Source organism: Oncorhynchus keta, chromosome 30, assembly GCF_023373465.1.
Source record: "Oncorhynchus keta strain PuntledgeMale-10-30-2019 chromosome 30, Oket_V2, whole genome shotgun sequence".
Lineage (NCBI taxonomy): Eukaryota > Metazoa > Chordata > Actinopteri > Salmoniformes > Salmonidae > Oncorhynchus > Oncorhynchus keta.
In genome coordinates, this window is record NC_068450.1 from 27,039,243 (window position 1) to 27,056,904 (window position 17,662).

The 17,662-nt window shown below is 44.5% G+C and overlaps 1 protein-coding gene across 3 annotated transcripts; it reads left to right on the plus strand.

The window, feature by feature from the left end:
- The first annotated feature begins 744 nt into the window (after positions 1-744).
- On the plus strand, positions 745-17,192 carry LOC118372367 (rho guanine nucleotide exchange factor 37-like). 3 transcript variants are annotated; one of them, XM_035758225.2, is made up of 16 exons: positions 755-835; positions 916-968; positions 1,979-2,056; positions 2,911-2,982; positions 3,597-3,958; positions 4,693-4,822; positions 5,455-5,602; positions 5,776-5,975; positions 6,128-6,258; positions 6,907-7,011; positions 7,590-7,703; positions 7,898-8,215; positions 8,457-8,585; positions 9,844-10,039; positions 10,392-10,606; positions 13,420-17,192. In XM_035758225.2, exons 5-16 carry the CDS (start codon positions 3,608-3,610, stop codon positions 13,624-13,626), a joined length of 2,244 nt encoding a protein of 747 aa, XP_035614118.1. In that variant the 5' UTR covers positions 755-835; positions 916-968; positions 1,979-2,056; positions 2,911-2,982; positions 3,597-3,607; the 3' UTR covers positions 13,627-17,192. The 3 variants fall into 3 exon arrangements, with proteins under 3 accessions (XP_035614119.1, XP_035614118.1, XP_035614120.1); XM_035758227.2 differs by having other exon boundaries at positions 787-835; positions 3,601-3,958; XM_035758226.2 differs by lacking the exon at positions 916-968 and having other exon boundaries at positions 745-835.
- The last annotated feature ends 470 nt before the right edge of the window (positions 17,193-17,662 follow it).

The window sequence follows — 17,662 nt, forward strand, 5'->3', positions numbered from 1 at the left end:
AATTCAACATTACTTACCAGGTGTAATCAATAGAAAGGAAAAGTTAGTGACCCGACATCTCAAGAAAAAAATAAACACTGAGGTGATGTCAGCTTGGACTGGCGAACCTGTTCTTAAAAAAGAGACATGATTGAGGGTTCAAAGACGTTCAACAAGAAGATAATTATGATGTGAAGAGTGGAGGATGTTTACTCGTCTGAAAGATATTTTTATCCCCCAGTCATTAGGACCCACACTACGGCAATGCAGTTTCCTGCTATCCCTGGAATCCAAGTGTCCACCCCTGTGGGCCGAGAGACTGAGACCGAGAGACTGTTGTACAATTTGTCAGCAGTAGACTACTTACTGTATATAAATTCTCAAATTAAAAATAGTTATTGTCACAGATATATATAATGTCATTAATCCAGCTCTGCAGAATTCCTTGGCCCAATGCCAATGTTATAAACTCAGAAGTCATGCCTGAATGTTTCACATTCCTACGGAATCAAGCAGATAATATGTAGTTTCCTCAATACTTGTGTGTTCCTTGTTGCCCCTGAAATAGTTGAATTGTTTCTCTGTAAATATCTGACAAATTCCATTACCCTCGTGATAAACATTTACTGTAAACTCCATATGATGTTATTGTCTTGTGCTGAGACATACACACACACACACACAAATAACAATAGGCTACAATGCATTGCACTGACGTGACGTCAGCCTTGCCTGGCGAACCTGTTCTTAGAAAAGGGACATGTGATTGAGTGTTGGAAGACACACAAGACTTAAAGGTGCGCGTGAGTTTAGTGACAGTGCTGCCTCCGTAGACTAACAGCTACAATTTCTACAGGTATGTTCTCTATTAAATATGAAATATTATAATGTTATCCCCTTGGATAAGAGTTCTCTGTGTGTGCACTGACCTTGTAGTTGGAGCACCACATCTTATGCGAGGAGAAGCTGCTGTTGCTTTAAAGCCAAAGGTCTGTTTCTCTTTTTGTTATCTATATTTCATGTGACTAACTAAGTATCTGACTAGGCTATATCTTATTGCACTGTGTTGTAATATAACATCATACCATGTTTTCCGATCTATCACTGATCTACTGTATATACACTTTTGTAAAAGGAAATGTGAATTTATTAGAGCCAATCTACTGTTGTAATCCTTCTACAGTCCAGTACGGTACTACGTCTAGTACAATCTGTAGAGGTAGTAGGCCTAATGTACTACAACAATCTGTAGAGGTAGTAGGCCTAATGTACTACAACAATCTGTAGAGGTAGTAGGCCTAATGTACTAACAATCTGTAGAGGTAGTAGGCCTAATGTACTACAACAATCTAGTAGATGGTAGTAGGTACTACAACAATCTGTAGAGGTAGTAGGCCTAATGTACTACAACCTAATGTACTACAACAATATGTAGAGGTAGTAGCCTAATGTACTACAACAATCTGTAGATAGTAGGCCTACAACAATCTGTAGAGGTAGTAGGTACTACAACCTAATGTAGGCCTAATGTACTAACAATCTGTAGAGGTAGTAGGCCTAATGTACTACAACAATCTGTAGAGGTAGTAGGCCTAATGTACTACAACAATCTGTAGAGGTAGTAGGCCTAATGTACTACAACAATCTGTAGAGGTAGTAGGCCTAATGTACTACAACAATCTGTAGAGGTAGTAGGCCTAATGTACTACAACAATCTGTAGAGGTAGTAGGCCTAATGTACTACAACAATCTGTAGAGGTAGTAGGCCTAATGTACTACAACAATCTGTAGAGGTAGTAGGCCTAATGTACTACAACAATATGTAGAGGTAGTAGGCCTAATGTACTACAACAATCTGTAGAGGTAGTAGGCCTAATGTACTACAACAATCTGCTACTGTACATTGAACTGGGCCATGACCTGCGGTAAGAAAGGAAGATAATTATGATGTGAAGAGCGGAGGATGTTTACTCATCTGAAAGATATTTTTATCCCCCAGTCATTAGGACCCACCCATCGGCCAAGCAGTTTCCTGCTATCCCTGGAACCCAAGTGTCCACCCCTGTGTATGGGAAGAGTAAGTTATTAATGTTACATGTTGTACAAATCTTTTGTGAACAGTAGAAGATTTTGTGAAATGAAATACTCAAATGAAAAATGAGTTTGTCATTAGTTTATTTAAAACTACAAGTCAGCATAATGATGACTCCGCAGGTAATTAAACCAGCTCTGCAGCATTCCTCGGCCCAATTCCAATGTTATCAACTCAGACATGCCTGAATGTTTCACATTCCTACGGAATCAACCAGTTAAACACGTAGTTTCCTCAATACTTGTGTGTTCCTTGTTGCCTCTGAAATAGTTGTGTTAGTTAGTTGAATTGTTCCTCTGTAAATATCTGAGAAAATGTCATTACCCTCATGATAAATACTTACTGTAAACTCCAAATGATTGTATTGTCTTGTGCTGAGACATCCACACAAAGGACACATGTCTAAATTCTTACAGACGGAAAATCATTACAATTACTTGGGCGGCATTTTCCATTGAATTCACTTGGAGCTTTTACTTCCTGTGAGAAAACATCAGTCGGCGTGGCGCTGTGTCTCCACTTGGCGGGCCAGCCTGTCTTCTTAAATGGGGGCCAGTCAATTAGCTTTTGCCTGAGCAGGCGTCACTTCCTTTCTACAGGCTGCTGCATTCAATCAGCTCATTCAGCACAGAGAGAGGCTGTGTGCTGTGTCTTCTCTGGCCTCCACACTGCTATAGCCTTTCACCTCCTCCCTGCCTCCACCCTTTCCCCCTAACAAACAGCCCAGCTGAGCCTCCCATCCCCCCACAAGCCTCCACTCACACACCCATGCCACATGAAGCCCAGCTCTTAGTGAGTGAGTGGAAAAAGTTACACCAGTCTTTCTGTGTGTTGGCCAGGCAATCGAATGCAGCAGCACACGCCATTGTCCCACAAGCTGAGCTGCGTCTGATCCCAGTCCTCTACTCAAGGTATTGATGCGCTTTAATGGCTTTATTCTGCTGTCATTCACTGAGAAACTTCTATTTTCAGCCTTAGGTGAGGTTGTTGCTCAGTGCGACTATTCTATTTAATTGGATGTTTAAACTAGAAATCCAGAGACCAGGGTTGTTATGATTCTGTCTTTGTTTTAATGTACATGTTAATTATGACTCATCAGATACAGATACAACTTTGTTTAGGTAACTTTTGTTCGGTCGTAAATCACAGACAAACTACACTTAAAAGTGCAATTAATGTTGAAGTCACTGCCGGTGACTGTCCCTCCACATGTTTTTACTCACTATTCCTTTGACACAATCAGTCAAACACAGGGGCTGCCTTTTAAACAGCTAAGCAGTATTACATTGATTGAAATCTGCTAACAAGTGAAATTGCTTCAGCGGCAACAGCTTTTTAAGAGCAGGACCATCTCGTTTGAACACATCGTATTCCACCTCAGAGGACAGGCAACAATGCAAAGTAGTCTCCTTATGTCTGCTATAAGCCATTCAGCCCCACTATAATAACACTGCCACGGGCTGCTACTGCTGAGTGGGATACAGACCTCAGGCTGACATGGAGCTAACGTCCTTTTCTCCGACAGACAGTCCCAGCATGGAGAGCCCCTTGAGTGCAGAATCAGCTCCCCCAACCCCAACCCCAGCTCCCAGAAACCATACTCCTTCTCCAAGTCCAAGAGCTGAGGCCCAAGAGTTGAGAATGGAGGAGAAAGAAAGAACAGCGGACACAGAGGAGGACCCTATATATCTGTCTCTGTTATCAGAAGTGTCAGTGCTTGTGGATGAGCCAGCAGAGGATGCATCAGAGAGGGCTGAGGAGAGAGCTGAGAGAGAGGCTCACAGGCAGCTCCTGGCCACAGAGGAGCTGGTCTACACAGAGAGGAACTACCTGAGACTCCTCCAGGTCTGCACCTGCACCATCAGGAGCAACCTGCAGAAACTCCAGGTACTGTGCTGCATATGGCTAAGAGGGTTTCCTGAACATGTAACCTGACCAGTGAAAGCTCTGGGCCCTACTGGGACTACAGTCAAGTTACTGCTCTCTAAGATATGGTTCTCTTGAAGCACCATGCTTTATTTCCTTTCACGTCTCGGAAAGTTTTTCAATGACCATATAATCCAATGTCTTTGATTACAAGGCCACGCTTAAAACAGGAGTCTCGTAAAAACAGGTTGTTATCCCATTTTATGGGGTGGAAGACAGGCCTGTCTATGCATCAGCCAGTTGTAATGATGAAGGGCATAATGTCATTATATGTGGGAGAGAGGGAGGAGGATAAAGAGATGGAGAGGAGGAGGGGATAATGTCATTATATATGGGATAGAGGAGGGAGGAGGATGGAGAGATGGAGAGGAGGAGGGGATAATGTCATTGTATATGGGATAGAGGATAGAGGGAGGAGGATGGAGAGGGGAGGGGATAATGTCATTGTATATGGGAGAGAGGATGGAGAGGAGGAGGGGATAATGTCATTATATATGGGATAAAGGATGGATGGAGAGGAGGAGGGGATAATGTCATTGTATATGGGAGAGAGGATGGAGGAGGAGGGGATAATGTAATTGTATATGGGAGAGAGGATGGAGGGAGGGAGGAGGATGGAGAGATGGAGAGGAGGAGGGGATAATGTAGTGGTGGGTGAGCAGTAAAGTCAGTCTGTACCTTCTCCCCTACCACAGCCACAGCTGCCTAACCTGGACAGCATGTTCCTGTACATAGAGGAGGTGATCGACGTGTCAGGGCGCCTCCTTAGCCTCCTGGACCAGAAGCAGTTGACACCCCATGATCCTCTCTTCCTGGAGACTCTATGTAAGTAGTAAGAATAGCGCAGTGCTGTATCAGTACAGTTTCCTTGGCTGGAATACACCTAGTGATTTTCACTCCTGGGTAGTTACGAATATATTTTCACCTGCACTACCACACCTACTAATCCTATGAGGCTATCATGGACAGGCTCATGTCCACCCCCTCTGTTGATACCAGCTGCTTGTCATGATGTGTTCTACATGGCTGTGTGTATTAAAGTCCTATTAGCACATTTTCCACCATGGTTATTAGCAACACTTACACATACAGTCCCCCTTGCAGTCAAGCTGCTTGGATGGGTCAGCTAGATAGCGAAAAACAGTAAGTCTCTCTCTGTGGGGACCTTGTTAGCCTCGGTTATATTTCAATGTGGAGCAAACAACAGTGCCAAGTTCCCTTTTTCCATTATTTGTTGACCTTGTTCAGCACCTGGACTGCTAGGTGTTCAAACATTGATATTCTCTGCAGAGATCAAACCTGCAAGAACGACTACACAACAGCAACAACATTAAACGCCTTTATATATTCATTTGTATCACCTTAGCAACGTTCCATGGGATGGATAAAGGACAACATGGGAGGCATACAAGTACATTTATATCACTTCATGAATACTTGATTCATATCCCCTTCAGGTGATGCCTTCCTCAGTCTATCAACAGACATGGAGTCGGCATACAAGGAGTACCTGGCCAACTACAACACCGTCACAGCGTTAGAGAACAGCTACAAGCAGAAAGATGCCCTGTGGACTGAGATAGTGAAAGTCATCAAGTCCTCAGAGTATGTTCATATCTCCCTCTGCATTCCTGTTCCTGACATTCTTTGTCTCTAAAGTCCCATTAAAATCCACGACTGAAACTGGCCTTGATATCACACCCCATCTCTGTGTTATGAGCCTCCATGTTTTCTCACTATAAGTCCAGGAAGTATGACCAAGTGAGACTTGTGTACAGGCCAGAGGTGAATGCCACCTCTCTGAGCTTCTTCCTGGTGATGCCAGTCCAGAGGATCGCCCGCTACCCTCTTCTCCTCCAGACCATCATGAAACACACAGAGCCTGGGCACCCGGCCTACTCTCTTCTGGAGCAAACTGCCCGCACCGCCATAGCCCTGAACTGCAGAATCAATGAGTACAAACGCTTCAGAGAAGTAGGTGAGAACATGAGCTAGCTAATCACCATCTAGTAATCATTCTCTGTGGTTGGTTCTAGTATTCAGACAGGGATGAGGAATTGATAGATTGTGGCCCTTGCCTTCACTTATTCCTGAACACCCATATTAGAATTCGTTGTCTTGTCATCACAGCCGACAAATACAAGAAGACGGAAACCCTGACTATAAGGGATAAGATGAATCGTCTGAACAGCCACAGCATCGCTAAGAAGACGGCCAGACTGAGTCAGTTCATCAAGCATGAGACGGGGATTGCACCAAAGGTAAGGTACTGTCTGTGCCGGTCCTTGTTAAGATCACTCAGCCATAAAATGAAGCTACACTTTCTACAAGTAAGAGAAACCGTGGTAAGAGAACAAATGATATGACTAGTGTTTACCTTCTGTATTCAAACCTTGATGCCATTGAGGAGCATTTGTTACATAAAGTATGTAGAGAGTCGTTGACCACAATGACTCATGCTATGCTGGAGGATTCTCACATGGTTATGAGTATTCCTTTGCGGACATTTTTATCCATATTATTCATCAAGTCACAAACTGAAGCTCTGGTTCTCTTTTTAGCTATGGATGGTAGAACTACAAGAATGTTCCTCTTTTAATATCTGTTACGATTTATAGAGTTTACTGTTAAAAGGGTACTTTGGGAGTTTGGCAATGAGGCCCTTGATCTACTTCCTCAGAGTCAAATGCACATGTAGACACTATTTACATCTCAGAGGTAGTTTCTAGAGCCAATGCTAACTAGCATGCTAGCAGATACCAATAGACTAACGCTAGTTAACATTGGTTCACGAAACTACCTCAAACTTGGTATCCGTGAGGTCATCTGACTCTGGGGAAGTAAATAAAAAACCTCATTGCTAAAATCCCAAAGTGTCCCTTTAATAACTTCCCTCTGTTCAATTCCAGCTGGTTGATGAGGAGTTTGATGCCTTGGAGGGTTTTTTCTATCTCCTTGAAAATGGTATCACCGTGCTACATGAAAATGTGGAGACATATCTAGACCATCTACAGGTGAGCTTTTGTTGACCCTAGCCCTTTGTCATGGAGACCAGAGTAAGATCACCATGACAACACTGGAATCACTTTGTTTATGTGTGGCTTTCCACTCAATGTATAATTAGTGCACAATCCCTTAGACATTTACATTTACATTTAAGTCATTTAGCAGACGCTCTTATCCAGAGCGACTTACAAATTGGTGCATTCACCTTATGACATCCAGTGGAACAGCCACTTTACAATAGTGCATCTAAATCTTTTAAGGGGGTGAGCATTCACTTCTGTCTTGGCATCCTCTTCCACTAAAGAATGGCTACAGCTCTGATCTGAAATACTTTTTTTATTCTTCAGTGGTGAGCAGTTGACAATTTAGAGACAACGTAACTGTAAGAAAATCAGTTTAAAGTATTCAGCCTGCTACTCACTGCCCCACCTAATATTTGAATGCAGTCCCTCCCTACTGCCAACAACCACAGCCACCACTGCCGCTCATAAACCATGCATTACTGCCACACAGATTTGTGTTTACGTTTCCCCCCATGTCTAATTCTAGTTCATGTTGTAACTTTCCTTCCATTGTTATATTCCAGAGGTTTCTGAGCTGTCGACCAGAGGAGTTTGATCTTGACATGGATGGTGAGAAGCCTGCTATATGCTACAAAGAAGTCATAACAGCACTAAGGCAATGGATACTTCCTACATTTGTAAGTTAAACTGCAGTACCATGTTGTTATGTTACAAAAATAGGCATCAGAAAAATACTTCTGCCTACGGACGAGTTTCACTCTCCTTCTTGTCAGGCCTGTCCTTCAGGCTTCAGACTACGCTGTCTGGACCTCACACTTGTAGCTCCCCTCCCCCGCTCATCCCTCTATCCCATCCCCCTCTCTCTCTCCAGGAGAAGAGGATGAGGACTTTGGTCCACAAGCCCATCTGTGCCCTGAGAGAGCTCCTGGCGGGGCCTCGTAACCTGATCAGTAAGCGTCTAGACAAGCTGCTGGACTACGAGCTGATCGAAGAGAAGCCCAGTCTGAGCTACGATGAGCAGACGGTGGCTAACACCTATAAGACCATCAACACCCTGCTCCTCAACGAGCTGCCCCAGTTCAACGGCCTGGCCCTCACCCTGCTCTGGGGCATGCTGGGGGCTTTCAGCTGCCTGCACAAGGACCTGGCTAAAGACATGGAGCAGCTCTTCCAGGGCTTCACCCAACAGGTACACAATAATACAGTACTGGAGTAGAGGATGACTAGCATGTTTCTTGTGGGGGTACAGACAGATGCCTACTTTCTCTATGATCCTAAAGGCTACATTAGTGAAGTAGCAGTTTGCTCATGTATTTGTTACTACTTTTAGAATCAGATTTCAGTGGGAGCTATACCAAAAGCAGAGATGTTGCTGAAGTTAAACTTGACTATTTGTCTCATCTCATTTTGTTTAACATGTCTCTTTGCAGCTCCCTCACGGTTGCCTGGAGCCAAATGCATTCTGGGAGTGGGCGGAGTGTTCAATGCTGGATGGTGCAAGGAGGCTGGAGAGCCTGTGTTGGAATGTGAAGGACCAACTCAATGCTCCTATTGTCCAGGTCAGTCTCAACAGAAGCTCCACTATAATCTGTTTGGTGGCGATGGGACTTGTTGTTGGGTAACATTGCCAGGGAGAGTGTGTGTACACATCCACAGCCCCACAGTATTTAGTAGCAGCAGGATGATTCATTCTACACCTACTGTATATTCACTGTCAATGTTCTGATGCCACATTATGTGTTTGGAATAACGTGAATTGGATCATGATTGCTATTTCTACTAGCCTTGGGGTTAACTGTTGATGGTTCTGAGGAAGGTGAGTCACCTGAAGGGACAACACTAAACACAAGCCCATTTGTCAAAACCAACACAGTAGAACACATCATGTCACAACTCACAACATTAACCTGTATTTCCTGTGATAAACCCCTAGCAAAAATATACTGGAAATTACATAACATTTTCCCCCCAGTCAGAAACAGAAACCACCATTCATTTAGCTTGGTCATAATACAACAATAACTTTACTCTGGCTAGCTCATGGCTCCTATCATCACCACACCACTGCTCATTACTTTAACTGGTGAGAATGTGAAACTGCCGAGTGGGGAGGGAGGAGGAGGGGAGAGAGAAATGGTGTAGATTCATCTTCCAGACTAATCTAGACATCTCACAGCCCATGTTATAAACTGCACTATGTCTGTCTGCGGTGTTAAGGAGCAGCTCTCCTGGCTGTAGGCCTCACAGAACCACAGCAACCTATTCCCTATATAGTTCACCAGCTCTGCTCAAAAATAGTGCACTATATAGGGAATAGGGTGCGATTTGGGACATAGCCAGAGATAGTAAAGAGACTCAGCCTGTCAGGTCTAGAGGAATACATGACAGCACTAGGGAGGATGGGCTGCTCATCTGTGGCTAGAGATGACTCCTACTTACAGGTAGGTACCAGTTCTACAGTACTAGAAAGAAACAGGATCGCTTCATTAGCTACTCTTAGATGACATAGTGAAGCCATTTAAACTCTAGAAGTCACCCTGGCTGGTAGCTGAGCAGGTAAACACCAGTGATAATGAACATGGTGAATGACTAGCTGTCAAAGCCATTGCTTTACTATGTTCCTGATGGGTCCTTACCAGTTCCAATATCTCTACCAGAGTCGTGTTCATTAGGGCACACCTCAGAAAAACGTTTAATAACACATTTTTGCAATGGAAATAAAGAATTGACATTTCTTATTGAATGAATTCAGGTCCTCCCTTCCTATTTGTCTTCTCTTCCATTTGGTGTGCAATGACCACAACACTGTCCTCCCAGCCTCTCAGCCCTGGCTCTCAGAGGCGTCTGAAGGTCCTCACAGACAATCACGGCTCAGGGAAGATCTACCAGCTGAAGAGTCATGTGGTGGGGACCAGAGACCTGGACCTGAGCCTGAACAGAGGAGAGCTGGTGGCCATCATCAGTGAGATGGACACACGGGGGGACAAACGACGCTGGCTGGTCGACGCTGGGGGTAAGACCACCAAGACATTTAGCCTTTTCACTAGAGGGACTGAGCTTTAAAATAACAAACAGCTTTACTTTCTAAAAGAAAAGTTGGTCCTTAATTCTGTCAATGTAGCAGTGAATACCAAACCATAATGCTTATAATGCAGCTTCATTCACCACCAGTTAAGGTGGAGACACCTAATGGTTGTTTACTGTTACTGCTGCATGGGAACCAACTATGCCAGTGAGATCTATCAAGCCAAATAGATTTGATTAATTATAGGACAACATGGTTTATATACCGTACATCTCATCAGATTATAATTACTTATGAATTCACGTCTTCCAATCATCTACACCGATCTCCCTGTGTCCAGGTCCAAGAGGATACGTCCCCTCCTCCAAGCTGGTACGTTACCACCAGGTAACTATGGATCCTCCCCCATCCCCTCATCTGATCACTACCATGGATCACGCTGGGGGGGTCAGACGACACTCCTGCACGCCTGGCGTCAGGCGACCCTCCTACACCCCTGATACACCCCAGCCCCGGCTCCTGAGGTCTATGTCGATGACAGTTCCCTGCCTCCAGGTCAGTGACTCTGAGCTGCTTGCCCTTGGCAGCCAGGTTGAAATGCAGAGTTCCCCAAACCTTCTCCTGAGTGCTTTATTCATCTATTTGTTTTAGTTCCTCAAACATCATCATACATTGTTGGAGTGTCTTTCACACACACACACACACACACACACACACACACACACACACACACACACACACACACACACACACACACACACACACACACACACACACACACACACACACACACACACACACACACACACACTTCTTCTACGTGTGTATCTGTCTGTGTGGCTGAGCTGTTGAAATGCAGCTCTCCTGGTTGTTAAAGTGAGTGATTCTCCTCGTGACCTTTGGGAGGCATCTATCATACTCTTATAGCCAGCCCTCTTCATGCACCACTGTCAGTATGATCACTAATCATAGGCAGGTGACAAGCGATCCTGCTAAGGCTTTGATTCTTCAACATGGGTGGTCCGTTTTAGTCTGTTCTTTCTGTCCAACATCCTTGCCATAGCTAAGTGTGTGTCTGTCAGAGTAGAGGAGACTGGTTGGGCTCAATTCAGAATTCCAATTGAATGCTTACATTTTTACTGAATTTGAATTTAAGTAGTAAACATAATATAGAATTACAATTTGAATTAAAGGAATATAATTGAATTCAGTAAAATTCTATAAACAGGTGTAGTTTACACAAATATACACTGAGTGTACAAAACATTAGGAAACCTGCTCTTCCGTGACAGACTGACCAGGGGAATCACGTTGAAGCTATGATCCCTTACTGATGTCACTTGATAAATTCACTTCAATCAGTGTAGATTTTATGTTTATTATTTTATTTAACCTTTATTTAACGAGCCAAGTGAGTTAAGAAAATATAATAATATAAGATTTTTAAGCCTTGAGACAATTGAGACATGGATTGGGTATGTGTGCCATTCAGAGGGTGAATGGGGAAGACAAATTATTTAAGTACCTTTTGAACAGGGTATGGTAGTAGATGCCAGGTGCACCGGTTTGTATGTCAAGAACTGCAATGCTGCTGGGGTTTTTCACGCTCAACAGTTTCCCGTGTGTATCAAGAATGGTCCAACAACCAAAGGACATCCAGCCAACTTGACACAAATGTGGGAAGCATTGGAGTCCACATGGGCCAGCATCCCTGTGGAATGCTTTCGACACCTTGTGGAGTCCATGTCTCAACGAATTGAGGCTGTTGTGAAGGCAAAAGGGGGTGCAATTCAATATTAGTAAGTTGTTCTTAATGTTTGGTATAGTCAGTGTATAAGGTAGGGTCTAATATAACTGCATTGTCTGTTGAGAAATATAATGAGCTATTCTAAGCACTAAGGTTAAAAGAGTAAGGGGATCATTCTGACCTGAGTTAAGCATGCGTAAATGGAACGTAATTACCTTTTTTAAATGCCCTTTTCTACTCATATTCTAACCTTGATCCTAAGCGTGACAATAGCATGCTATTCACCGCTATTCAGTTGGGGTGGAGATGTAAGAAATGAAGGTGTGGCAGAGGAGTGTCTAGAGATACGCTGTATTGTGACCTTGACTAAACGACGTAATTCCACCACCTTCACGTGTGAGGAATCCATGAATAAGGTTGAGCAAACCTATAGGTTCCAAATGGAAAAAGCCTTTACTTTATTTTTTCAGATAAAAAAGTGATATATTCTTTGATATCTGGTAATGTGACATATTGGATTCAGTGAAACTCATGTTCTATGACTGAGCAGAATTTCTTTGAATTGCAAATAAATTATATTTCCTGTCACTGAAACTCAAATCAAAGATTGTCTATTATATTGACAAAATAGTCAAGTGACCACTCTAATAAAAGGAAATACACGTCTTCAAAGATGAAAGGCAGGCGGGAAGAAGCAAGATCAGGCAAGACCATTCTAGCCAATAAAGGTGAGATGGGTGCGTGAACAACAGGCCATAGAGATGGATGACTTACCTTTGTATCAGTGTCATTTTGTCATATGTGACAGCATGGGCAATTTTAAAGTAGTTAATTTTATTCTTCTTCATTGGCTGATTTGCTCCCAACAATATGAATCCCCACCCAGTGTACTTCTTCACCCAGTGTACTTCTTCACCCAGTGTACTTCTTCACCCAGTGTACTTCTTCACCCAGTGTACTTCTTCACCCAGTGTACTTCTTCACCCAGTTTACTTCTTTCAACGGCAATGTCCTTGCTAATACAGGTTATGGTCCTTCTGTGGCTCAGTTGGTAGAGCATGGCGCTTGTAACGCCAGGGTAGTGGGTTCGATTCCCGGGACCACCCATACGTAGAATGTATGCACACATGACTGTAAGTCGCTTTGGATAAAAGCGTCAGCTAAATGGCATATATTATTATTATATAGCCGTGATGAGTCCTCTGTCTCCGTGACAACAGGAACAACTCCGATGTAGTCTATTTTTGGTTGTTGTTTCCAAAATGCCATGTGCGTCCACTTATATCAGTGCATTCGTAACAACCTAACCATTATGAAACATATTTTTGATCAAGTAAGCCTTACATGTAGCAAATTAGAAATAACATTCAACACCTCCATACAAACATTTCTCAGGTGCTTATTTCTGCTTATTTTCATGAAACCTCTCACTTCGCCTCTTCCTCTCTGTTTAAATAAAAATTCCACACCCTGTGTCATGTTGATGTTTCTCTAGTTATGTTGTCCAGAGGTGAGCTGTGTTTTCTGATGGCCACCAGGCTAAATACATCTCTAGGACATCATGCTCATTACTAAAGCCTTGTTTGCTCTGTCTATTCTGACCTCTGCGGTGTCTTTGCAGGTGCTCGCAGGCTATGACTTCATGGCAAGGAGCAGTCACGAGGTCTCTCTGAGGGCGGGGGAAACAATCAGAGTCCTGGAACCCCATGACAAGAAGGGTAGCTGTGACTGGAGCCTGGTGGAGGTGCGGGGGCAGAGGGGATACGTGCCCTCCAACTACCTGACAGTGATGCCCACATCCACAACGCCCACCGCCCCTTACTGCTAGGGTTGCCCTGGGTAACCAGCCACCAGCCGGTCTGAGCTAGACACTGCCACTCAACCCTTCACTGCCACACAGCTCATCTTAGCAGGGGAAGCCTACATCCACAGGAGAGAGAGAGAGAGAGAGAGAGAGAGAGAGAGAGAGAGAGAGAGAGAGAGAGAGAGAGAGAGAGAGAGAGAGAGAGAGAGAGAGAGAGAGAGAGAGAGAGAGAGAGAGAGAGAGAGAGAGAGAGAGAGAGAGAGAGAGAGAGAGAGAGAGAGAGAGAAGGAGAGTTTGTGTGCTGTTGATTGAATCACAGATTTGTGTGTGAAGTGGCGAGGCTGGCATTTGCAGGTAGAGTGCTCCAAGCCCTCACCCGCGCTCTTATTAATATGTAAGTGGGAGGCCGCTTCCATCACCATGAACCAGGGGTGCAATCCTGTTTTTTCCCTGGAGAGACTGACTGACTGACAGGCAGGTAGGAATGCCTCAGCACAGCATGATGATAGAGAAGAGCAGGCAGTCCATCAAGCTTATCTGTCTGTCTGGAGTTCTCATTCACTCACTCACTCACTCACTCACACACTCACACACACACACACACACACACACACTACATAGTCTGGGCGCTGGCAGTTAAACTGATGGAAATATGTACAAACTCCATTTTGATGTACCACTAGCACTGTCAGGTGACTTGGCCACTGACTTTGACAGTAATGCAGTTTATGCTCAGGCAAAATAGTTTTCTGATTTCTAGGAAGAATGAGGTCGGCAAACCTTAATGCTAGATTGCATGATCAAATAAGGAAAGTGGTTAAGATAACTTGTTCAAATGGATGAAGCGGATCTAGTTTGATTCCAGACATGAAATGGCAGCAAAGGTGTGTTACTAAAGCAATGACATCATTAGGTTGATATGGCTTTAATAAGACCGTTGTTGTCCTGCAGCTAGCGGAGCCTTCTCATTGGTCCAAATATCAGGGCAGAGTGAGAAGACCAGACATTACCTGGTGCTGCATCTGGGCTGACAGACATAACTGTCTTCTCTCAGCTGGCCACAAGGGAGCGCACCACACCAGCGCTCACCCAACAGATGTCTGTTGGCTTTACCTTTAGCCTCTTCATTATTAGCTCAGTCGACAGTGACGTTAATCTTCTGGTGGATGTCACACAACCTAAACATGTTCATATCTTACCGGTGTGGTCATGGCATTCCTTTTGCTGTCAATATCTGCTACATAATATGATCTAAAGAGAATGTTCTCTCTGTAGGCCCACTGTCAAGGTATAGATGTCATGTTTTTTAAATTGTTTTTATTTCATTGATTTAACACAGCAGGACCGTGCGTCAGGCTTTTCATAATAATCTCTGATGATATGAAGGAAGAAATCTCTGTCTGAAAGGGAGCACGGCTCTGTCAGTGCAGCAGAGTCATTGTTATGCAGATTGGTGCAGAGTAGTCACTGCCCTGGGTAATACAGCGCTCAAGCTGGGTATGCAGCTCTTCAGATAGTCACCTCTATTTTACCATGTTGACTCAGAACAGGATTTGTATTAGGCTCTAAGATGGTGCAGTTTCTGAATTTGAGATATAATTGAAGGAAAGACCACATACCTGTAGATAGTGGTGGCCTATATGTGAGTTATGATAACAGAGCTTTCACTATGTTAGCAACACAATGGAGAGTAATCACGTGTAAAAATGGATGACAGGGCTTTTAATGTTGTACTAACCAAACGATGCTACTGAGTGACACGTGGTGTCCTCCATATGACATTTAAACGTGTGGCGTATTCTGTGTTTGTGGTCGTCACTGAAACAGCTAAGGATGGGTTATCACCAGGGATGTCATGCAGTGACTCCCTGCAGCTACCGCTAACCTTAGCATGACAGAACCCTATGCAGCTCTAAAAATAAACGTTCTCTCATTCAATGGTTCTATAAATAGCCCACTGTCTGTATAGGATCTTCTGTTGGACCCTTGTTCTCCCCCCGCTGGTCACTGTTGGAACAGCAGTTTTACTCCAGCTACCTCTTCTGGGTGGTACATCGCAAAACAGCTACTGCAATACTACCTCTACAGTGTTTCTGGGCTGCTCCTGCCGTAATGCTACAAGGGAGTATACAGAAAGCAATTAGTTTGGTTTTACTCTCTGTCTTAGATAATTGGGCTCCTGATTGTGAGGGAAATCCAGTGCTTTAATGAGGCAGGGCTGAATCAAGGCGTCCATGTTGTTTCTGTCAGAATGTAGATCAGCGGCTGCACAATAACAATGTCTATCTGGCTGCAGCCTCATATTTGTGCTGGGCAGAATTTATTGTCCAATCACGGGGGGCTATATTACGGCAGTCAAGGGAGCGAGCATCTGTGTGCCGGGGGGGCATTTTTCCTGGAAGAGTTCCCCTCCCAATTTGGGAGGAAGAGTTGAATCACATTGAATGTGATGGGGGCTGATCCATCCAAGCCGCACAAGGCTGGCCACAGAAATGGCAGCAGTAGGCCTGTCCTGGGCGCTTTAAACCAGGGTTGTATTTGGTAACCATTTGGCAACGCTCCTGATGCCATTGCTTCTTTAAGGCCCTGTCAGCTGATCTCTCTGGCACAACCAATTTAGTTTTAACAATACTGCTGGACTAGAATGTGAAAGTCTCCCCCGGCTTGTAGCAAATGTCCGGGGTTTAGAAGGTAGTGGTGAGACAGGTTAGGGAGGCACATGACACTCTGCCCCCATGCAGCCAGGAAGCCCCTTTCTCCTGATGTTCCCCTCGGGGACCTGGGGAGAGAGCCACTGACATGGTGCAATCACCTCACCGTGCACTGGCTAACTGTGTGTCAGTCAGTCGAGGGACAGAGCGGGAGAGGGCCATGGCAGTCAAGCGGAGCAGATCTCCTAGTCAGGGGGATTGACTAGGCAAAAAATTCACAACATCAGGAGTTTATTGCTTTCTCCTTCAGTTTCCAGACCCTCTGAATAAGACATGAATAGAGATGGAACATGGACACACACACTGACATTCTGTAAGAGATGCAGTTCACCACGTTCCCTTAAACTTGATATAATTGAATCCATACATTTGCTACAAATTGACTTGAAACTTAATTCGTTATGCCTTTTGCATTTGAAGGAAGTTATTTGGCCTGCAATAGACCAGAGTCCTGTCCAGATAGTGTACTTGTCCAGAGAGTGTACTTGTCCAGAGAGTGTACTTGTCCAGAGAGTGTACTTGTACATCAAGCTGCTGCACGCTACTGAAAGAGGAGATACAACGGCCCATAGGGCAGAAGCCTGTCTTCAACAGGGACACTTAAGTGACATTTATAAAGTAATTGCTTTGATGTTCTATAACTCCATGTTTCAATTGGCCAAACATATTTTGTAACCAAAGAGTAGTCAAGGATTGTTTACCTGTTGATCTGCCCTGTGCTGTATAGGGCAGTGCCTTTTCCCTTAGTGGAAATCACATGAACCCCTGTGTGTGGTGACAGTGGGACAGAATGGTCTGGGGCCTAATCAGACTGAATGAGGGGCCCAGGCAAGAGTGGAGATTTGAGGGCCAGGGGGATATGTGGCTAAAGGGGCAACACCCCCCCTCCTGACTTTTACTAAAATGATGGCTAACTCTGACTCCATGGCCTCCTCTCTTTCTCTCTCACTATCTGCGAATTGTGGCACTGAGATGCCACTCTTTCTTTATTTAAACCCTTCGATATGCAGGCATGGACTGTCATGGCTACTGGCCAGCATTTGTCCCGCATGGTGGACAGGCAGCCGCACAAGGTCTGTCTTGTTTTTCAACAGGGAGGACACGGCACTACCTCTCCAATTATGTGAAGAGCCTGACTGTGTTTTGAAACAGCCAGGCAGGCGGTCCATACGCTAGCTCTAGAGCCCTCTCCCTACTCGCTAGAGCTCTCTCCTCCTCTCCCTGCTCTCTAGAGCTCTCTCCTCCTCTCCCTGCTCTCTGGAGCGCTCTCCTCCTCTCCCTGCTCTCTCTTCCTCTTCCCCTCTCTAGAGTGCTCTCCCCTTCTCCCCCTCCACCTGTTCTTCTCTCTA